This window comes from Eschrichtius robustus, chromosome 8, assembly GCF_028021215.1.
Source record: "Eschrichtius robustus isolate mEscRob2 chromosome 8, mEscRob2.pri, whole genome shotgun sequence".
Classification (NCBI taxonomy): domain Eukaryota; kingdom Metazoa; phylum Chordata; class Mammalia; order Artiodactyla; family Eschrichtiidae; genus Eschrichtius; species Eschrichtius robustus.
This window is the reverse complement of record NC_090831.1, coordinates 16735358-16759388: the sequence shown is the minus strand read 5'-3', so window position 1 is coordinate 16759388 and position 24031 is coordinate 16735358. Positions and strand designations below refer to the sequence as shown.

At 40.0% G+C, this 24031-nt stretch overlaps 1 protein-coding gene across 1 annotated transcript in view; it reads right to left on the bottom strand.

Annotated features, from left to right (window-relative positions):
* The window catches only part of SLC26A3 (solute carrier family 26 member 3), a 28641-nt gene extending 5098 nt beyond the window's left edge, over nucleotides 1-23543 (bottom strand). The window contains exons 1-16 of the mRNA XM_068549915.1: nucleotides 23419-23543; nucleotides 22767-22906; nucleotides 21454-21564; nucleotides 21029-21201; nucleotides 19485-19649; nucleotides 17921-18073; nucleotides 17377-17459; nucleotides 13198-13345; nucleotides 12974-13087; nucleotides 12791-12868; nucleotides 8808-8903; nucleotides 7707-7813; nucleotides 6331-6400; nucleotides 6147-6239; nucleotides 4718-4813; nucleotides 1217-1450 (exon numbers count right to left, since the gene is read on the bottom strand). Coding sequence (XP_068406016.1) covers nucleotides 1217-1450; nucleotides 4718-4813; nucleotides 6147-6239; nucleotides 6331-6400; nucleotides 7707-7813; nucleotides 8808-8903; nucleotides 12791-12868; nucleotides 12974-13087; nucleotides 13198-13345; nucleotides 17377-17459; nucleotides 17921-18073; nucleotides 19485-19649; nucleotides 21029-21201; nucleotides 21454-21564; nucleotides 22767-22906; nucleotides 23419-23543 — 1986 coding nt within the window. The remainder of the gene's footprint in view (nucleotides 1-1216; nucleotides 1451-4717; nucleotides 4814-6146; nucleotides 6240-6330; nucleotides 6401-7706; nucleotides 7814-8807; nucleotides 8904-12790; nucleotides 12869-12973; nucleotides 13088-13197; nucleotides 13346-17376; nucleotides 17460-17920; nucleotides 18074-19484; nucleotides 19650-21028; nucleotides 21202-21453; nucleotides 21565-22766; nucleotides 22907-23418) is intronic.
* Nucleotides 23544-24031: the final 488 nt, after the last annotated feature.

Below are 24031 nucleotides of genomic sequence, written 5' to 3'. Positions count from 1 at the left end.
TGCCTTGACTCACAAGATGAACTCTGATTTAATTTTAAAAGTTTCTTCTATGGGATGATCTTGACTTAGAGCTTTCTATCTATATAAAAGTTAAAAAACCCCATGACCCATACACATTGTTCATTATTCCTGTCCACAGTGCCTGGAGGTATCTAGCACCAATGAATCTTTATCCGTTTTCCTGGTCTCTAGGCTAAGAACAAAGGCCAGTAGTGATATGAGAAGGGTCATATAAGGTTAAGAAAAGTAGCTTGTACTGTTGATCAATTTAGCGATCATTAATATCACTATTATCATCAGTAAACACTTTTAGAGCCTCTACTGGGCTGAAGTAAGAATTAGGACCTTAAGGAAACCAAGGAAACCTAAGGCAGAGTCCCCGTCCTTTGTGCTATACTGCCAAGATCAAAACATAAACTTTATGTGTATTTTCTCCAAAGCTAAAATAAACAGACAGAAGCAAAGAAAAAGAAAAGGCAAGCAGTCTCAAAAGTTATGCGATGTTTAGATTTTCTTTTAAAGATAAGTTTGAAGGAAATAAAATTGATCCTATTTTTGAATTTTATATCCAGTTCACCTATACTTAATAGATCTTAGGTCAGTTTTTATGTAGGCAGATATCTATTTAAAAAAAAAAAAACAAGCAAAAGAGGGGGACTTGGAATTCTTAAATTCTCTTGATATCTGTTTCTGCATTTCTGTTAGAAACTCATTATTTTAGAAATGCTGACGAAACTGTGCAAACAGCCTTCAACCTGATTGTTACAAGTTCTGTTTTAAAATCACATGTGACATTTATTCTTTTGCATACCTACTTAAAAAAACCCACACATTGTTATATAGTCAAGTGAAATCTCACTGGCTTATGACAGATGAGGATAAAAACAAAAGGCCCACTATTCCACTTTTTCCCAAGACCTTCTCTATTTCAGGACAATTTAGATACAACACCCGCAAGGATTTGAAGGCACTGCAGAATTGGAATTTAATAGGATTATGAGCAGTGTTGCCTATAAGCATGCATTAGAAATTATATGCAGTCTCATGGGAAATGCACTTTTAAAGAGTTCTCTGAACACTCCCTCCATGAAATATTCTAAGATTAAAATTTACTTCTACTTAAGCATGTGTTATCTAAAGGAGCATCCTTCCACAAATACACCTTTTTTACCTTTAGTGACTGACTAGCTGTTTCCATTCAGAAAAAAGAAATTACCGTTTTGAGACCCCTCATTGAAGAAATGTCAAGAAATGACACTGCTGAAAAGTCAAGAATGAGGCTGTGGAGGTTGATTTTAGGGACCACGATGTTGACAGGAAGATCAGCGTTCCAGTCTATCTGGAAGGGCAGGTCTGTGGTATTGATGGGCTGATCCAGTTCTTCTATATTATCATTGTCCAGCTCTTCGTCAGAATCTTTAAAGCCATCAACAGTACATATATATCCTTTCTGCAAGAGAGGATACTAATATGCATAAGAACTGTGACCAAGAAAAACACTGTAGGCAAAGATGTCACAAAAAAAGAAAACTACAGGCCAATATCGCTGATGAACATAGATGCAAAAATACTCAACAAAATACTAGCAAACAGAATCCGACAGCACATTAAAAAGATCATACACCGTGATCAAGTGGGGTTTATCCCAGGAATGCAAGGATTCTTCAATATATGCAAATCAATCAATGTGATACACCATATTAACAAATTGAAGGAGAAAAACCATATGATCATCTCAATAGATGCAGAAAAAGCTTTCGACAAAATTCAACACCGATTTATAATAAAAACCCTCCAGAAAGTAGGCATAGAGGGAACTTACCTCAACATAATAAAGGCCATATATGACAAACCCACAGCCAACATCGTTCTCAATGGTGAAAAACTGAAACCATTTCCACTAAGATCAGGAACAAGACAAGGTTGCCCACTCTCACCATGCTTATTCAACATAGTTTTGGAAGTGTTAGCCACAGCAATCAGAGAAGAACAAGAAATAAAAGGAATCCAAATTGGAAAAGAAGTAAAACTGTCATTGTTTGCAGGTTACATGATACTATACATAGAGAATCCTAAAGATGCTACCAGAAAACTACCAGAGCTAATCAATGAATTTGATGAAGTAGCAGGATACAAAATTAATGCCCAGAAATCTCTTGCATTCCTATACACTAATGATGAAAAATCTGAAAGAGAAATTAAGGAAACACTCCCATTTACCACTGCAACAAAAAGAATAAAATACCTAGGAATAAACCTACCTAAGGAGACAAAAGACCTGTATGCAGAAAACTATAAGATACTGATGAAAGAAATTAAAGATGACACAAACAGATGGAGAGATATACCATGTTCTTGGATTGGAAGAATCAACATTGTGAAAATAACTATACTACCCAAAGCAATCTACAGATTCAATGCAATCCCTATCAAACTACCAATGGCATTTTTCACAGAACTAGAACAAAAAATTTCACAATTTGTATGGAAACACAAAAGACCCCAAATAGCCAAAGCAATCATGAGAAAGAGCTGGAGCTGGAGGAATCAGGCTCCCTGACTTCAGACTATACTACAAAGCTACAGTAATCAAGGCAGTATAGTACTGGGCTTCCCTGGTAGCGCAGTGGTTAAGAATCTGCCTACCAATGCAGGGTACATGGTTCGAGCCCTGGTCCGGGAAGATCCCACATGCCACAGAGCAACTAAGCCCACGTGCTGCAACTACTGAAGCCTGCGTGCCTAGAGCCTGTGCTCTGCAACAAGAGAAGCCACCACAATGAGAAGCCCGCACACTGCAATGAAGAGTAGCCCCTGCTCGCCACAACCGGAGAAAAGCCCGCGCGCAGCAACGAAGACCCAACGCAGCCAAAAATTAAAAAAAAAAAAAAAAAAAAAAGACAGTATCGTACTGGCACAAAAACAGAAATATAGATCAATGGAACAAGATAGAAAGCCCAGAGATAAACCCATGCACATATAGTCACCTTATCTTTGATAAAGGAGGCAAGAACATACAATGGAGAAAAGACAGCCTCTTCAATAAATGGTGCTGGGAAAACTGGACAGCTACGTGTAAAGGAATGAAATTAGAACACTCCCTAACACCATACACAAAAACAAACTCAAAATGGATTAAAGACTTAAATGTAAGGCCAGACACTATAAAACTCTTAGAGGAAAACATAGGCAGAACACCCTGTGACATAAATCACAGCAAGATCCTTTTTGACCCACCTCCTAAAGAAATGGAAATAAAAACAAAAATAAACAAATGGGACCTAATGAAACTTAAAAGCTTTTACACAGCAAAGGAAACCATAAACAAGACGAAAAGACAACCCTCAGAATGGGAGAAAATATTTGCAAATGAAGCAACTGACAAAGGATTAATCTCCAAAATATACAAGCAGCTCATGCAGCTCAATATCAGAAAAACAAACAACCCAATCCAAAAATGGGCAGAAGACCTAAATAGACATTTCTCCAAAAAAGATATACAGATTGCCAACAAACACATGAAAGGATGCTCAACATCACTAATCATTAGAGAAATGCAAATCAAAACTACAATGAGGTATCACCTCACACTGGTCAGAATGGCCATCATCAAAAAATCTACAAACAATAAATGGTGGAGAGGGTGTGGAGAAAAGGGAACCCTCTTGCACTGTTGGTGAGAATGTAAATTGATACAGCCACTATGGAGAACAGTATGGAGGTTCCTTAAAAAACTAAAAATTGACCTACCATACGACCCAGCAATCCCACTACTGGGCATATACCCTGAGAAAACCATAATTCAAAAAGAGTCATGTACCGCAATGTTCACTGCAGCTCTATTTACAATAGCCAGGACATGGAAGCAACCTAAGTGTCCATCGACAGATGAATGGATAAAGAAGATGTGACACATATATACAATGGAATATTATTCAGCCATAAAAAGAAACAAAATTGAGTTATATGTAGTGAGGTGGATGGACCTAGAGACTGTCATACAAAGTGAAGTAAGTCAGAAAGAGAAAAACAAATACCATATGCTAACACATATATATGGAATCTAAAAAAAAAAAAAAGTTCTAAAGAACCTAGGGGCAGGACAGGAATAAAGATGCAGACATAGAGAATGGACTTGAGGACACGGGGAGGGGGAAGGGTAAGCTGGGAATAAGTGAGAGAGTGGCATGGACATATATACACTACCAAGTGTAAAATAGATAGCTAGCGGGAAGCAGCCCTATAGCACAGGGAGATCAGCTTGCTGCTTTGTGTCCACCTAGGCTGGGTGGGGAGGGATAGGGAGGGTGGGAGGGAGACGCAAGAGGGAAGAGGATATGGGGATTTATGTATACGTATAGCTGATTCACTTTGTTATAAAGCAACAACTTACACACCATTGTAAAGCAAATATACTCCAATAAAGATGTTAAACAAAACAAAACAAAACACTGTATGTCAAGGATAAGTAGTGAATTTCTGAAGCGTAGATTCAAAGTTGGGTCAAGTGATGGGATTGTAAACTGTTTTATTTGGAGAATAAAAAATTTCTTAGGAGAATACAATTTTAAGGAGACCCTTAAAAACATGACACTAATTGACACACAAAGTACCTTGTTTACCCGGCATTCCATTTAAAGGAATGGAATCAACCTCTTGAACTACATTTTACTAAGCTTTTAGCTATAATACACAGAAATGTGGGCAAGGAGCTTACCTGTGTCACTTGCAACAGGCCTTTCTTCTGCAGTTTTCGGATTTTCTTCAAAGCTTTGTTGCGCTTGTGAAGAATTCGAAGTGGACTAAAGCCAACCTGAAAAGCCCATTGCTGTGTTACAAGAATGCTGAATATTCTGCTACTTATATAGCGTAATTCTAGTTAATAGCATAATTCTACTTATATAGCATAATTAAGTGGGATGGGTTGAGGGATTGGGGCACATACAGCAGATATTCGAAGTAAAATTTAAAAGTGGTCCAAACATCATCATTGAGAGCATTGCATCAGACCTATGGTGTGCTCAGCCTGTATGCAGTTAACATTCAAAAACCTCTGTACCATCCAGGTTTTATCCCTAAAGTATCCATTAATGGGTCTAAATTCTATTTCAAGTTTTTGTTTTTGTTTTTGGCCCACACAACCCTTAGGGAATTTTATTTTATTTTATTTTTTCTATTTGTTGAATATGAGTGGCATCTAATTAGTATCCTGCTTCTAGATACTTTTTATTCTATTAAAATTTATATGATTATATTTTATAATATCTACTATTATATATCTTATTTTATACTTTTAGTATTAGATCTGAGGGTAACGTTCATTTTTTCCCCTTTTCAAAACAAATGTGTTCTTATTGTGGTAATATTTAGCTCCAGAGTAATAAGTAAGGAGTATCAAATTATGTAATAAAAAAATCATTGACAAAAAAATGTAGTGAGATGGAAAGATGAGTGAAAAGGATAGTATCTAAAGCCAGATAGACAGTATGATCCCATTTTTGTAAAAAAAAAAAAATTGTTGGGTAGAAAGATATTTGATGCATAACAAATGAGTAAAAATCGTTAGGGTTTAAGGCAGAAGCTCTATGCAAGGTACAGAGTGGACCAGAAGCCATGTGAAAGAGTGAGTGCTGAGCTTTTGTTTCTTAACCTTAAAGTCTGCTTCTTTGTCAGCTTCTCTCCAGTCCACCAGGGACACTAGTTGTTATTTAGTGTTAAATATTCATTTATATTATATTTATTCATTTCACTTATAAGTATTCATTTGCTATCCTGAATCTCTTCAATGATGCAGTCAAATATTAAGGACTCGTGTTGTTTCTGAAGTTGATTCCCAAAGAAAATCTGTAGGAGGCCATCTATTAAAAACCAGTGGCCCAAAATCTTGTGGTAAATCTTTTTACTTTATAGCAGAATTTAATAAAAAGGGTCTCTATATTGGACCTTATACAAAGAGTCTCATTTCCCAACATATTAATGGACCCCTTATAATGTAGTTCCACCTGCCCTGGGACATAGGATACAAAAACACAAACACAACCCAGCCTCAACATATGTGAAATGAATGACACTCCTGTTACAGAACAAGCATTTCTTTCCTAGATATTCAGTGGAATTAAAAAAAAATTAATAACCCCAAACCTTACAGCATCGATAAGTTTCTGCTTAAAGAAACTAATGTTTGCAAAGTAAATAGGAGATGGACATCTGAAAATCTTCACGCCGTCTGGTTCATACATCTGTAAGGCAGAGAAGTCATATTAGATGGTGCCCATTAGATTTATATTAATATCGTTTAGCAAATCAAAGGAAACAATGAATTTTCCTTACTTCAGAGTAATCTTTTCTATTCTTATAGATGTTGCTTCTTCCAACATTAGCCAGCGTGCTGCATTTGGGACTGTAGGGAAAAATCAACACCAAGTGAATCATTCATGCATATATGTTAGGCCTATGAGGCTAACGTCGATGTTTTCCCAGCATCCCAAAGCAGGCTCACTTTTCCAAATTTTAAAGGTTGGGGAATCCTCACGCCATCATGCCCTGGAGGGCAAACACCTTCTTTGACTGACCCTCCCACAGCTCCTGGAACTGTGCCTCTCCTCCCATTTACCACATCCAGTTTACAAAGCACTTCCATATGCTTTGCCACTTTGATTCTGAGTATCAGTTAGTGGGTGAAATAAGGCAGATACAGTCACCTTGTTGTATAGATAAGGACATGGAGAAGTATTATGATTTGCCTATGACCACTCAGTTTGTCTCTGTGTTTGATGGGTCCCCAAGAAATGAATGAAAATATAAGTGAATAAAAAAGTGCAGGAACATTTCAATGTAAATGTGTTCCATCAGTCCAGGATCAACCTTAACTATGATAACACCTTCTGTTCTAGAACACCTTAGATCCCAACAAGCCTTATTTCTCTGTCATGCCATGTAATCCAACATAGGCTGAGTGACCACACGGTGGTGACATTACATGGCAGAGATTTAAGAATCCAAAGATGTTTGGACTGGAATTCTGTTTGGAATTCTGTTAAAAATCAAGAATTCTAAGTAGCTTTTGTGGCATTTTGGGATGAGAGGGGCCTTTGAGAAGTTCTCTAATCCAGCTCCTTGATTTTCAGGTGGGAGTCCAATCTAACAACCCATCCAGAGGAACAACAACACTCCCCCAGACATGGAGAATCTCAGAATCTTCTCAGAAACACTTGCCCATGTTTAACAAGTCTGAGACAAAGACAGTAAACCTGCTCAGAATAGAATTACCACCAGTTTACAGCTGGGCAAACAGACTCAGAGATTTATGACTTCTTTGAATTGGTGTCAAAGCAGGGAGCAGACCAGAAACTGGCAGGATCTGGCTGATGCTCTAAGGCTGGGCCATTCTTGCACCTTCAGGCCTTGGGGTGAGGCAGAACAGATTGGCCCATCTTCTCTTCTTTTTTTTTTTTTTTTCTTTTTTTGGCTACACCGCACAGCATGTGGGATCTTAGTCCCCACCAGGGATAAACCCTCGCCCCCTGCAGTGGAAACGTGGAGTCTTAACCACTGGACCACCAGCGAAATCCCAGACTTAGCCAATCTTGATAGATTTGCATACCTATCAGCTAAACTGCTTTTCCCTTAACAAGTGACAGGTTCTTTTCTCCTCTGACCTGGGCAGGTCAAAGCCTGCAAGGATGCAGACCACAATGAGCACTTACAACTGGGTCCTGAAGACGATAGTCAGGAGCTGAAACGCCACACTAGCAGCCAGGCCTAAACCGAGGCCCAGGACAACGGCAAAGATGAAGGTCATGACCCAAATTAGCTGTCGAAAGAAGGCAACACATACGCTACAGTTTACTCTCATTTAAGTACAGTGTCCTAGGTCCAGAGCTATAAGAAAGCATGAACTTCTAGGGCCCAAAGCAGAAGTTGGGAGTGCACAGCAGAAGGGACCTGCCTTGAGGTCATTTCTGCTGGCTCGGGTTCTGAGCTGCAGGAACACAAGCAAATCTTTTCAAAAATCCCAAGAGAGTGTATCCATTTCTAATCCCATCCCTGAGCCAGTTAAGGAAATGATCGAATCTGTCACAGCGAAAATTCCAGAACCAGCTGCTCTTTGTCAAAATCAGCAAATTAATTGGTAGAGCCTGGACTAATCTCTTACTTTTGGCCTGCTGATTTAAGTAAAGGCTACTGTCTCTACCAGACTCCTAGCATGCCAAAAAAGTGTTAAAATCCCTAACACTGATCTATCAGCAGTGAAACTAAACCAAGTGTGGTTTATTACTTTATGCTTGTTAAGTACCATAGGCTATGTTAACAAGCCTTTTTACAGCACAGACTTTGACCCTGATATAATTAGGGACATGGGCTTCTCATAGCAAGGCATGTTGAGAGCAAGGGGAGCCTTTATAGAGTGTTTCCAAAAGGAATGTTCAGAATTTTTCTTCACAGATTCTCTGGAAACTAACATATGATGTAATGAAGAACAGAAGCAATGTATACCCTACGATTCAGAGAGTTTCTGTGGTGTTAGAGGTGACTGCAAGAATTTTTAGAACAGATCTAAGAAGTTCTCTCCTTGTGTTTCATGGACCATTTCCTGCTTGTAAGTAGCTCATCCTTTTACATTAAAATCCCAGAGAATAATCATTAGAGTATGTAGTTTCAAGATAGCAAATAAAACAAACTCAGGTTATTTGAACAGATAGATAGAAACAAAATTTCACTTTGTTTACAATATAAATATGCATTTTACATCAGCATTAAAATGTCATTCTGATTCCTCTCTTTCAAATACCATCGCCTCTACTTACACAGTCATACTTATCCTTTCGCCACAATCTTCGTATTTCTGTGAACTGCATCAGCATTCCTTTCAAGTTTCCAAGCGCTAAAGCTGCCAGGACAGACTGTGAAAAACATAAAGAGCAGATGTACTTTGAGATAATCCAATAACCATATAGAAGCAAAGGTGAAGGTTGTAAATAAGTGAGTCCTTTCAAGGGCCTCAAGGCCTATCAAAGGATACACCCTTTTCTGGTGTGCAATGCCATGCACGATACACCAGCCCCGGGACTGTGAGCTGTCCCCAGCCATGATTTTGTCCCCACCACAGTGACAGGGACATGCCATAGAGGATCTGATAGCATTTACTCGCCTGTACCTTGGGTCAGAGAAAGGCAGATCTGAAGACCTATGACCAAAAGAAATTCTTCCCAAGCAGAGGTGGTCTAGTGTATGTCTATTTACTGTAGGTAGGGAGAGGGGGTTGCTCTTTGTTTCAAAAAAAAACTTGGGGGGACTTCCCTGGTGGTCCAGTGGTTAAGACTGCCTTCCAATGCAGGGGGTGCGGCTTCCATCCCTGGTCGGGGAGATAAGATCATGCCTCGCGGCCAAAAATCCGAAACGTAAAACATAAGCAATATTGTAACGAATTCAATAAAGACTTTAAAAATGGTTCACATCAAAAAAATCTTTAAAAAAAAAAAAAAAAAGAAACTTGGGGAGCTTGGGGTCTTGGAATCAGAATTCAAACCTTGGATGATGATCAGTAATCATGTCATTTAGTAAGAGGAATCCGAAGATCACAGAGAGGTTCGCAAAGATTTGAGGCCAACTCTCTGGGACAGCGTGAACCTTATCTGTCTTGTTCCCTGCTAGATCCCCAGAACCTACTGTGGTAAATGCACGTGGGAGGGGCTTCATAATTATTCAGCGAATGAGTGGGTGAACTAATGAGTGGAAGAGGCAGTAACACGGCCTCCTTTAAGAGGCCTGATGGTGATACCGCTGAACGGTAGAGTCACGAAGAAGGGTCTGGGTGGTCAGCTAAGCTCAAGTTTTTGTTTCGTGGCATGCCAAAATGAGATAATTTGTCTTGCAGGAATTATGATAATTAAGGTGAAAAATGCTGAATGGCATGCTCTCTTCCTTATTTGGGTTTTAACACAATGGTAGGAACAGGCCCCCAACCCCTGCCCCCAATTCAGCTGTTCGATTCTGAATGGACTATGGAATTTGTATACTGACTACTTTCACACCATAAAAGAAATGTACAAAGAAAAACCAAACTCAGTTTGTGTTTTCCTATCTCAAATATAGTTTAACTGATCTAGACATTTTTTATTTTCACAAGTTATGTTTATAATTTAATGCCTGACTAGCTCATTTACTCACTGTGAGAATAGAGGTTGTTGTTTAGAAGACTAAATATTGTCTTAAGTGACTTTAAAAAGGAAATTACACACAAATGCACACCAGTTAAAAAATGGGGGAAACTGGATAAAGTCTGTAATCCGGTTAACAGTACTGTACTGATGTGAATGTATTGGTTTTGATATTGTAGTGTAGCTATGCAGATGCCCTGCCCCACCCCCCACCATGGTAGCTGTGTGAAAGGTTCACAGTACTCTGTGCAATAAGCCTGCTGCTTTGGGGGACTTTACTATAAAACATGTCAAGTACCACCTGCAGAAGAGACATATTTTTTCTTTTCATTAGGCATTATTTACCACCTGGTCAGTATTCCATGGAAAAACAACTTGAAAATGGGTAAACAATATATATATGTATAACCGAATCACTTTGCTGTACACTTGAAACTAATACAACGTTATAAGTTAACTATACTTCAATTTAAATTTTTTTAAAAATTAAAAAAACATTGAAACAACTTACAGTGAAATACATACACAATAGAGCCCTTTAAAGAAAAATAAAGATTACAGAGCCCTGAGAAGCCATAGACAGGAAAAGGGGAATCATTTTACCAGGAACCAGGTATCCATACTGTAATTGATATAAAGGAATGTTCATTCTTAGCTATCATGAAGGGTTATTTTGTCCTTATATGATAAAAAGAAGCAGACCAGTTATTCAGATGAAACAAAAACATTACAGACACAATGGTCTAAGAAGGAATTGTCACATGGTTCCTTTACAAAGTAGGGCCTTTGATTAGCATCCTGGACAGTGTCGTTGGTGTGGATTATTCACGAAAGAGATAGGATTTTAAATGGCAATTGTTTTTTTAGTTTCTCCCAATTGAAGTGGGTGAGGTAGAGCCCAGGGATACACATGGGAGGAAGCACACAGGGCAGAATTCTCTATGTTGGGGAGCTGTGTGTGCATTTATTTTTATTGAGATATACATTCTTATACACATTATTTCTTTGGTGGTGACTTTTTGACCCATTTTATGCCATTCCTCTGGAAATCAGTAGGTTAGCATAGGAAGAACGCATAATTTTAGCAAAGAGTACTGTGCTCTGCTTGGCCACATTCGGGATAACTGCACTGGGACTCCAGAAACCCTGGACAAAACTCATGTTCCAGCTACCAACCAACAAGGAAAAAGGCCTAGATAACAACCAACAGACTTTGGTGGGCTGTGTCCTATCTCTATGTCCTTTGTAGTCAGAGGTATAATAGAATGTTTGTAGAATAAGAATAACAACAACAATAATAATCTTTACAATAAAGGCTAGCATTGGGACTTCCCCGGCAGCGCAGTGGATAGGAATCCGCCTGCCAATGAGGGGAACACGGGTACGATCGCTGGTCCGGGAAGATCCCACATGCCGCAGAGCAACTAGGCCTGTGCACCACAACTACAGAGCCTGTGCTCTAGAGCCTGCGAGCCACAACTACTGAGCCCGTATGCTGCAACTACTGAAGCCCACGTGCCTAGATCCCGTGCTCCACAACAAGAGAAGCCACCACAAGAAGAAGCCCATGCAAGGAGAAGCCCACACACCACAACGAAGAATAGCCCCTGCTTACCACAACTAGAGAAAGCCCCTGCACAGCAACGAAGACCCAACACAGCCAAAAATAAATAAAGTTAACAAAAAAAAGGCTATCATTTATTAAGTGTTTATCATGTGCCACACCCTGGGCTAAATATTTCACGTGCATTATTTCATTCAATTTTTGCAACAACTCTGTGAGGTGGGGACTATTTCCCTCCTTATTTTACAAATGGGCAACTTGAGGTTCAGAGAGGTTAAGTAATCTGCTCAAAACACACAGCGGCCGAGCCGCTTAGAATTACATGTGCAGGACTAGAGCCAGTGCCCCCTGTACTCCCTCAAAGTGAAATTAACACCACAAAGAACAAGGTATTGACCATCATCTGGTTTCCTCCAGATCCTGTATTTTCTAGGGCCCGCTGTTAATTTTGTAACCTGGATGCTGCCACGGTGGACAAAGCATTAAAGTACACCCTCAAAAATTACAGTTCAGGAGAGATGGACAGAGGAGCATGAGGTGAAGGTACAAGGTCAAAGTCTAGCTGTTTGCTCCCATCCAGCAATCTGACAGCTTTGGTCTTGGAGTCGAACCAAACTCTGGGAGCTGCAGGGCGTATTCCTAAGAACAGGTTGTGTGGCTGATAGCACCATTCTCTGAATTCAATAGAGGGCCTGATGACCTCAACCTTTAAGAAAATCTTCACTTTAGTCAATCCATATCGAAGCTGCAGTGCCAGGATGCCTTCCTATGTAAACATTAATTATATCTGGGGCTACAAACATAGCGGTTGAAGAGGGGAGTTGATAAGGCAGAGTATGAGTTGCAAGGGTAGAGTTGTTGGATATTTGCATTCCTAACATTCATAAGATAGTGCCAGGAGAAAAAGAAATAGCTTTGGCCCACAGAGTATTGGCTAAGAAGAGTACCTGAGAGTTTGCAGATACTCATTTTCCCTAGTTTAGTTTGTGCTTCCTCAGTTTAAGAACCAGGGTCCTTGATTCATCACCCAAAGGAGAGAGATGGCAGTCCGAGAGAGGAGTGCTACCTTTTGCAGAGGCTCCAGAAGAAATCCAATGGCTAGGATGACAATCAGCACGATGACAGCAGAGAGAAGGCCAGCGATCTGTGAAGATGAGAGCATTCTCATCACAGACTCAACTTCCCCCCGGGCTCCGCATCCCCAGTGACTCATGCAAGGATGACCCTCACAGCAAACATCCTCCAATACCTGGGTTTTGCCTCCTGTACTCTCCTGGACCCCTGATCTGGAGAGGGCTGTACTTGCTGCAAATCCTCTGAACGATCCACCGAATATGTTACCCACTCCCAAGGCGATTAACTCCTGATGGGAGAACAAGGAAGAATCTTCTTTAGACGCAGCACCATTGATATTATGCATGCAGAATAGTATATAAAGTTGCCTAATTAGACCCGGCGTCGGTTTATATTTACCTGATTGCCATCAATGGGATAATCGTATTTGAGAGAATAGACGCTGGCCACAGAGAAGGCCACTGCAAAGCCAACAATGGCAATGCCAAAGCAGTCTCCGATGGTATCTTGGAAAGTCTGCACATTAGGTGTGATAGGGGCCTGAAACCTGAAATTGAAATTAAGCAAGTCAGAATGTCACCAACCTGCTTATAAACCTTCAACAGTATCCATTTGTTCTCAGGAAAAGTCCAAATTCCTTAGCGAGGTCCCAATTACCCCTCCTCCACATCTTGATTAATTACTACCATTTTCCCAGAATTTATACTCCAGCTATACCAAGCTTTCTTTGTTTCTCATCACCCATCATCTCTCACCTTGAAAGCTTCTAATTTGCTGTTGCCTCTCCCTGAACCATTCCCCTTGTCCCTATCCTTCCCTCCAGAAATTCTTTTCTCACCCCCAAGGTCAGGGTTAGGCAAGATTCTCTATGCTTCCCCAGTTCTTGATGCCTCCTGTTTCCATCCCTGCCCCTCTCTCCCCCAACTCTCCATCCAGACCCAGAGCAGGGGCTGTAACTGGTTCATTATTCTATGACCAGGACCAACAATGGTCCTTCACAGCATATATCAGGTGGTCAGTAATTGTTGGGCAAGTCAACGAATGAATGAATTCAATCTAGGCTGAGTTGTGCCTTTGGAGTACGACTAGCAAGAATTTAGCACCACTGAAAACCTTGGAATCTGTTACCTTACTGTTGAAAAGCAATGCTGCCTGTATTTGATATGAGTGTAAATCTAGTCCAGTGATAGTGATAAATCTGATATGATTTTGCTAGCATAGCCACACTATAGTGTACACTTAGATCAATATAAGCTTTGTGCAAAATGTCTCAGATCCCACTTGTATTGTTACATTGGGTTGCAAAGTATCACCCATTATGCCTCCAATAGCTATCCATGGATGAAGGCTCTTTGAGCAAACACAATTCTGAGAGAAGGAAAGCAAGAAATTCTTCCCTTCATTGATAATGATAACTTTTCATGGAAAACCCTTAGCAAACAGATGGGCATTAGACTCTGCCCCGCACTCCACAGAACTTCTAGAGCCAGCTGTGGCCCTGATGGAGGGCGGGTTTCCATTTAAAGTGAGATAGTGTCAGGGAAACATTCAAGTCACAGAGGATACTCCTGTGCCTGTGCCTCATGAACTTAGAGCAGTTAAATAATATTTACTAATTGTATTATAAAGTCCAAATATCCCAAACTCAACATCAATTTACTAAAATGCTCAGCTCCTATAAACATCTGTTTCTGACCTAAAACTTATTGGAGGTAAGTTAATTGGGTCCATTCAACTCTTTTTAAATTGCTATTTATGTTTTGTGAATGTTAATAAATTTTTAGCTCTAATTTTGAAGAAGTACTATTATTTCATATTCTGCAGCTTTCATAAATCAGAAAGTTAGCTTGGAACATTATATATAATCTAAAACCAGTGGTACAATTATAATTTGCATTTTATACCAAAATAACCAGAAGCCTGCTATTATTCTTTTGTTCTAGCCACTAATCACCATAGGCAGAGTGGTGTGATGGAGATTTACAGTCTGAAAACTTGATTCATTTCCTGGCTCTGCTACTTACCCTGGTTCCTCATTTGTAAAGTGATGATAATAACACTTGTTCTCTTTTCTTCATAATTTTTGTGGGAGGGTCAAATAAAATAATGAATGTGACTACTGTTGACACACTGTGAAGTACAAAGTACCTGTAAGCTACTATTACAGGGTCCCTCTGGAATCTGAATATATCTTTTGTGTTTCCTTTACTATTTCAATGATCTCTTTCCTTCAGCCAAGTTATTTGCATTCAGTGTATGTGGCTTCACAAAGTCACTTCAAGGTGGCATATTCATTAATAACAGATTAGCAATAATTAGCAATTGTTACCTTCCAGTTATCTTCTATTTGCAATCATCAGAAATTTAAAATGCTCACTCGATTATCACTCAGAAAAAATGGGCCTGTAAAAAGCATGTAGGGGCTTCCCTGGTGGCACAGTGGTTAAGAATATGCCTGCCAGTGCAGGGGATACGGGTTCACGCCCTGGTCTGGGAAGATCCCACATGCCGCGGAGCAACTAAGCCCGTGCCCCACAACTCCTGAAGCCCACGCTCTAGAGCCCACCAACCACAACTACTGAGCCTGCGTGCCTAGAGCCCGTGCTCCGCAACAAGAGAAGCCACTGCGATGACAAGCCTGCGTACCGCAGAGTAGCACCCGTTTGCTGCAACTAGAGAAAGCCCAGGCGCAGCAACAAAGACCCAACACAGCCAAAAATAAAATTAATTAATTAATTAATTTTTTTAAAAAAGCGTGTAAAGTGCCTAGTACCTAATTTAGGTGCTAAATTAGGAACAGCAGTAATGCAGTTTGAACACTTACAGTAGGCCAGGCACTTCAGGACATCACACATATTAACTCACTTAATCCTTACAAGAACCCTATGTAATAACCTACGCTATTTTTAGCTCCATTTTTACAGCCAAAGACATTAAGGCACAGAGTTTATTTGCCCAAGATCAGGAAGTGAGTCTGAAGTAAATCCTAGGCACTCTGCCTCTAGAAAGCATGAGTTTGCTTACTGGGCTACACTGCCTCTCTGTAGAGTGTAATGACCTATAAATGTGAGTTACCCCTTTCCCCACCCACACACAATATGGAGGGAGGTCCACTGACATTTAAAATATATTTACTAAGTAATGTCTCTAAGATTGTAACTCAGTGTTCTTACCTTTTATTTCAAAACCTTTCTGGCAAGATCCTCTTTAATTTTGTATCTACTTATCTATCTAGTTTGTGTCTCCCAAGATGTTTAAATAAAGCATAATCACTTGAAAGTTGCAGAGTGGAGGGAAACCCTAGAAATAGTCTTTCAGCTTCAGCCTAATTTCTACCATTTAAATTAAAAGTGATATTTGTGATCCAAATATTACAAGTGTAACAATTTTATCTGATGATAAAAATATTTTTTGTTTAAAAATATATATTTGCCTTTTTTTTAAAATTTTTATTTATTTATTTATTTATTTATTTATTTATTTATTTTTATGGCTGTGTTGGGTCTTTGTTTCTGTGCGAGGGCTTTCTCTAGTTGTGGCAAACGGGGGCCACTCTTCATCGCGGTGCGCGGGCCTCTCACTATTGCAGCCTCTCTTGTTGTGGAGCACAGGCTCCAGACGCGCAGGCTCAGTACTTGTGGCTCACGGGCCTAGCTGCTCTGCAGCATGTGGGATCCTCCCAGACCAGGGCTCGAACCCGCATCCCCTGCATTAGCAGGCAGACTCTCAACCACTGTGCCACCAGGGAAGCCCTATATTTTTGCTTTTAATAGAATTTAGTTAGTTTTAAGTCAACAATGCAATGCATATAAATGCTGATTCCTGGAATAATTCTCAAATACTCCTAAGCATGGGGAGGGAGGGAGGGTTTTTTTTTTTTTTTACAGGAATACCACCTTTCCTTGGTAAGCAAGTTGGAAGAAATTGATGCTATGGCCAGAGGGCAGAGAGAGGAAAGAGCACAAAACTGGATCTCTCTCCTCAATCCAATAAATGCAATGGAATACGTTTTCAAATTCCTTGTACAAGCTGTGCCTCCCATCCTTCTGCAGCGCTAAGAGTTGCTCTGGGCTTGTCTTGAACTTGATCTTCAGAAAGGACAGAGTGTGCCCATCTGGATTGCTCAAGCAGCGTGTGGCAGGTATTCCTTCAGTGTCTCCTTTGAACTGTCGGAACTTGGCTCCAGTAACCTCAGACAAAACACTACACATTGTTTATAGTAATTTATGGCCAAGGAAATCTGGTTTCCCTCGGTTCCTTTTAAGGGGAGGAGCAAGTTTACTTTGCCTATTTTTCTACTTTCATTATCTCACTTTTCTTGCGTGTGAGCCCCTTCTCTTCTGGTTTGTGAGTTCTTCCACACAGAGAAACTTTCTGATGTTAAGAACTGCAGACCCTATGTCCTTTGTGACTCCCTCCTAGAAGGAGAGTAGTGAGCCCTCCTCCTGGATGCATGATGGATGCCAGATACAGGGAGGGTTCTGAGCTGGGTTCATGCATTTCAGCTTGGAGTCGTTCGTCACTACTGCTTACTCTCTAATTAGTGCTTGGAGATGCCATAATAAGAGAGACACTTACCCACTTTTCATCTCCCCAACCACGGCCACGTTAAACCTGTTTTTGAAGTCAAAGCCATAGGACACACCTGTTGCGATCACAGTCTGCAAAGTTGCAAATTAGAAAAGTTGCAAGTTAGAAATGGGAGATGTAACTAAGAGTCTTACTTTGAAAAAAAAATACCATTGCCAAAAGCCACCCCTTGACTTATTAGATAAGAATCTCAAGCTTAGGTTTGGCTACTTTTTAAAAAGTCCCGAGGCAATTCTAATGTACCACCAAAGCTGAGAACCACAGCTCCATTGCAATGGGTCTCTCACTAGGATTCTCAGAGGTCTGCTCTCTGCCCCATCCTTGTCTTACATGGAAAGAATAAACCCCAAATCATCAAAGCAAGTTATTAAATTCTGAATAAAGAGAAAACCATACTAAATATGATACCCAGAAACTGCAGAGAGGTCGCCGGTCCCACTAAAACCTCCTGATCTACAGACGGTGAAGGGCTTTAGACGTAAAAACACAAGACTAACGAATTATGAAAGAAACTCTTGAGACGATCAGTTACCATGATGAGTTCAATTGGAATAGGCACTGGAAGTTTGGCTTTGTAGCGCTGATTTATTTCTTTAACCACAAATACCACCAACAGGATAATCAAGGATGTCACAAGGTCTGCAATATTAGTCTTCTCTATTTGTGAGAATATGGAAATTAGTACCTAAAGTATAAAAGTAAAAAACACCCAAGTGCTACATTAATGTGTAATTTGGATATAACACTTAATTAATTCCAAATAGATAAAAATAAACATAGACGTGAAACGACTGACAGATTGATAGCAATTCCCTGTTCTGCTCATGTTAGCCATGAGTAATTGTAGAGACTAGCATGGAGATATGAGAAGGGTAAGTCAGCACAGCATTGTCACCACACTGGTTTAGGGATGCTCTTCGTCTAGTGTTGAATTTTCTTGGATGTTTTTCACATTTTTATAACTGGTCTCTTCTGCTCTTAGGTCTCGTTGCCATCGTTTTTCACAATCAACACTACTGCTCTGTCCAGGGAATAACCTTTGACCTCTGGTAGTTTTTCTTAGCATGTATCCCCTTAATTCCTGGCTTTTTTTTTTTTTTTAATGTTCAGACCCCTCATATTTCTTCGTTGACTCTCTCTGTCACTTTTGGAAACTAGTTTCCTGGCTAGCCGTGCAATTCTCGAAGCCAGTTGGGTGCCATATCTGTGGGATCCAGACAGCTCAAGCAGGTCCAAACTGGATCCCAAATGGTTCCCAAAAGACTCCACTTCTGGAATAGCTCTGGATGGGAGTGAGAGAGGGCTGGTTCCAATTTGGAGGGAGTTTGTCTCTGATTCCCAAAGACTGTCTTGACAGAAGCACTAACAAGCCCAAAGTCAGTAAAAGGAAGGAAATAACAAAGATCAGAGTGGAAAGAAATGAAACACAGACTAAAAAGACAGTAGAAAAGATCGATGGAACTAAAAGCTGGATTTTTGAAAAGATAAAAGAGACAAACCTGTAGCTAGCCTCAGAAAGAAAAAAAGAATGAGGACAAAAATACATAAATTCAGAGGCACTAAGAACACTCTCCATTCTACAGAACATCCTTTAGAGGAGAGAAGAAAGAACCACTGTTCTATTTACATATTGGCCAATTTCCTTTTGTTTTATAAACAGGGATGCATAAGAGTCAGAAGAACTTCAATTCTAAGAGAACAAGACCTGCTTTTTAGAAACAGGGAAGCACTTCCACTCAATCGGCATATTTCTTTCAAAATAAGATTTTGAGAAAGATTTTAAAACTTGGGACAAACTTTTAATAATGGGCATCGATGTTTTTTCTTTTTAAAAATACTGAAGGTTCAAATCTAAGAGAAGTGGTAGTTAATTTCTGTTATTCACATCAGCTCATGTGGTATATGGTAGCTGTGGTAGATTTTCAGCGTTGTTCTCCTTGCCAATTTTTTCTTAATGTGACTACATTTCACAGCCCATTGATTTCTTGGAAGTTATAGGTAAGTCCTGCAGCAAAGGCACGAAAGGAAAGTTCTCCTGGAAACATGATAGTGAATTTCGTGTATTTCCATATTTTTTAAGCATGAGGAATACTTACTTTGAAAATTGAAAAGGGATCAGCGTGTGCTGGGACTGTCAGCTGAAGAATAAATTTGAGCTGGGAAACCAAAACGTGGACAGCGGCAGCTGTGGTGAAGCCACTGATTAAGGATTCGGACAGATATATCACCACGAAGCCCAGCTGCAGAACCCCCATGAGCAACTGTAAAGAGAGAGCCAGAGCCTTTGTTAGTGTAGATTCAGAGAACACCTCGGCAGACTGAAGGATCAGCTACTGTAATGATTCAGCATGTGGAGGTTCAGCCTCCACTCCTGTGTCTTGAAGAAGCAAGTGTTGTTGCCTCCTGGAAAACCTCCCATGCAAGGTACCACCCTCTGCTTCCCTCCCCCATCCCAACACCAGCCCCCCACCCCCCACCCCAAGGTGGAATGTTACATGGTGTTCACATATCACATCAGTCCAGTATACCCTCAAGAACTAACAGGTTTCTTCTCTTCCCTCTTTTGAAGGCGTGGTATCTTTAGGAGACTCACCCATAAACCTTTCATAGCAGAATCTTATCTAGCATCAGCCCTCATAAATTTTCCCAGGGAATTTTCAGTTACCCTTTACAACTGCTGTCGCATGCATGGGCGAGCATCCATTCAGGTTCCCTCAAAGAAGTTGCTTGACTTTCGTTAGGAAATACGTAACTGCTCATGACATCAAAAGTGCTTGATTTTAAATGAGGGCAAAAGTGGTTCATTCCCCCAAAGCATCAGGATTTTGCAAGAAAGTAAATGGATAGATGCTTGGCCTACCTCTCCACTCCTGTCCCCGGAATGCAAACTGAGCTGTGAGTTTGCAAAGGCACTAGGATCAGAGATGCACTCAGACCCCATTGTTGAATTGACCCCATTGTTGGTCAAGAAGACCCACCACTTATGTCTTGGTTTGAATTGACTCTTTTTTTCTTTTCCTTTAAGGAATGGTCTTAACTACTAATATCATTAGCCGTAAACTTAGGCAACGTCTTGAGGAGTCTGACATTTTCACTATCTAACATCTTGAGGATAGGGACATTTTCATAATCCAGGCATGGTGACAGGGGTGTGGCTTGGGAGTGAGGCTTTAAACCCCTCCATAATCCTTTTCAGCTTTCTCCAAATCTTTGACACGGACAATTCAAAGCGCTAAGCACCCATCCCTTCCAAATAGACTATAGTCAGTGAGGAATTAGAAAGAAAAAAGTTCCCAAGCTTCCAGTTTCTCTATTGCATAGAGTTCTGTTTAGTGAGTATATAAATTCCCAGGTATATTATTGAATTCAGCATTTCACTTGTCACCACACGTGCCTCCCCACTCTCGTTTTTCCTTCTCTCTAGACCCACGTTCAATCATCTTTGCAAAGTAGATCTGCCCTTTCACTTCTGGTTGTGGTGAGTGACTCTTCTTAAATTATTTCCAATGGGCCACTGAAGGAGGCATGTAAACTAATGGGAAGAGTCGAGAGGGGTGGCAGGAAGGAGAAAAACCACAAAGATGTATACCAGTCAGGACACATAAATTGGGGAGGGTAGGTTCTGTGACAGAGTACTCACCTGGATGATTCCAGAAAGAATTGTGACCGTTGCAGCCACCATCACCTTATGCTCATCTAGTGATGAATCATTAGCCACTGAGCTATCAGTGACTGTCGGACCAGGTGTATCGGCTATTGGGGTTAATCTCACAACTACTGCTCCCACCATCATACTAAGAACTGGAAATGGACCTAATAAAGAGAGGGCGAGTTGTAGTCATTATGTCTCCCTATAGCACAGTTGTCTTTCAGCCATAATGTAGCATATAAAAAGACTGCTGTCTGGAGTTCTGGTCTACTTCCCCAAGCCCCAGTCCTAATTCTTACAAGAAACTATGACTCCTCTCCTGGATTCTGCACAATTTGGAATTGATACAATGCGTGGCTAATGGCATTCATAAAGAAAAGCAATGTGAGCATTAATTAGCCCAGTAGTTCACTTACCCACTGATATGTGTCTAGAAGTGCCCAAGAAAAAGTAGATTATGACTGGGAAAAAGGCTGCATACAACCCATAGCTTGGGGGGATGGTGACCAGCAGGGCAAATGCTAAACCTGTGAATACACAAGCATCAGTGTCCTTATTTCATGCAAAGGGATCATAGAAGTTTTCATTAGGTTCTTCAAGTATTTAAGATTGTAACTTAAAAATTATTTTATTAACTCAAGTGTATCAACAATGTAAATGTAAGAGCTAAAGCTATAAAACTCTCAGAAGAAAACTTTAGGTGTAAACCTTTGTGACCTTGGATCAGGCATGGGTTTCTTAGACGTGACACCTATAGCATAAGCAACCAAATTTAAAACAGATAAACAGGGCCCCATCAAAATGTAAAAATGTGTGCTTCAAAGGATACTATCAAAAAAGTGAAATGACAACCTACAGAAAGGGAGAAATTATTTGCACATTGTATCTTGGATAAGGGTCTATTATCCAGAATTATATAATTAACTTTTGCAATTCAACAATAAAAAGACACATAACCTAATTTTAAAATGTGCAAAAGATTTACACAGACATTTCTCCAAAGAGGTACAAATGGTCAGTAAGGACATGAAAAGATGCTCAACATCATTAGTCGTTGGGAGAATGCAAATCAAAACCACAAAGAGAGGCCATTTCATGCTCACTAGGATAGCTAAAATAACAAAGGCAGACAAGAACAAGGGTTCACAAGGATGTGGAGAAATTTGAACCCTCACCATTGCTAGTGGGTTATTATATGACACAGCAATTATACTCCTAGGTATATACCCAAGAGAAATGAAACATGTCCACACAAAAACTTGTGTACAAGTGTTCATAATAGTATTATTCATAAAAGCCACAGCATGGAAACAACCCAAATGTCCATCAACTCATGAATGGACAAACAAAATGTGGTATATCTATACAGTAGAATATTATTCATCCATAAAAAGGAATGAAGTACCCGTACATCATGGATGAAACTTGCAAACATTATGCTAAGTGAAAGAAACCAGACACAAAAGACGACATATTCTGTGACTCTGCATGAAATGCTCAGAATAGGTAAATCCATTGAGACAGAAAGTTGTTGCCGAGGGATGGACGGAGTGGGGATGGGAAGTGATTGCAAGAGATTTTGGGGGATGGTTGTAGTGAAAATGTCTTGCAATTAGTTAGTGGTGATAGTTGCACAACCTCATGAATACACAAAAAGCACTGAATTGTGCACATTAAAAGGGTGAATTTTATGATACATGAATTATATCTCAAAAAAAAAAAAAGTTACCTTGCAGTACAGCCACCAGCCCTGTGCTGATTCCAGAAACAATGTCACTGAGGAGCCATTCCTTTATGCGATACGCTGGCAACCAAGATGCTATGGGGAACAAAGACAGGGCAATTCTCTTGGCCTTTTGTGCAGAACAGCTGAAAACATTGAAAGCCACCGTTCAGTTATTAATATCCAATTTTAAGTTTAGTACCTATTGTAAATGGAAAATTGGTAAAGATAATAATACATTATCATTTCACTAACTTTCCCACTAACATTCACCTCCCTACCCATATCAACTGCCCCCAAAGGATTGACCACCACCAAAGGATTTTTTTTTTTTTAAGAAAAATGTTGCTTTTCTTTAGCCACAATAGAAATTATTTGTCATCCTCAGCTTGACTTTACAACACTCTGATGGAGAATTTTCCTCTGTCCTCATCTATCAGTCCTCTGATATGGAGACATTGTGTTGAGAGCTGAGATTGGTGTTCATTTCAGAGACTACTTTTCTAGCCCTGGCAGGAAGTAGGAGGTTTGGAAACCAAAGATAAAAAGACTTTGGAGACTGTGGGCTAGAAAGAAGAGCTTGGAAGCTTAAAAATTTCAGAGAAAGTGCTTCATTTACTCCTAATGCCAGTACCTTAAAAAAATATCTTACCGGAACCACTTTTTGAGATGATCCAGAAGTGTCTTATGATGTCTGTGTTTCTTCTTATGTTCTTCCCCAAAAGCATTTGCGGAATACACTGGCCTGGCCACGACGTACTGATTCCCGATGGGTTCGATCATTCTGCTTTCTCTGACCGTTGTGGTAAGTGGAAGACCTTTGGAACTATGTGGCAAACCCTTCTTGCCTTTAGCAGGTTAAAAATGCCTGAAACCAAACAGAGCTTGCTTCTTAAATAACTCGGAGATAATGTGATGCAATTTACAGATGAGTGAGCTCTGAACTGAATGTTACCACCTTTTGAGATCAAAAGAGGCTGGATTAAGGGACCTAGATTGTGTTTTGCGACTGTGATAATCGCTTTTTACTGCAAGGAGCTGGACACAGCTCCGTTGGGTAAGTAAGCAAGGGCTTTGATTGATTTCTTTTTAAAAGATTGCCAAAAAGCAATAGAAATTGACTCAGTTTACTAACCAGTGAGTGCATTTTTGACTTGTAAAGCGAGATCTCAAGAAAGGAATTTATTTAAAAAAATTTTTTTTCAGCAATGTTTCCAAAGTTATGGCACTGGGGGTACTGGGACAGGTTAGATTTAAAGTCTATTCATTAC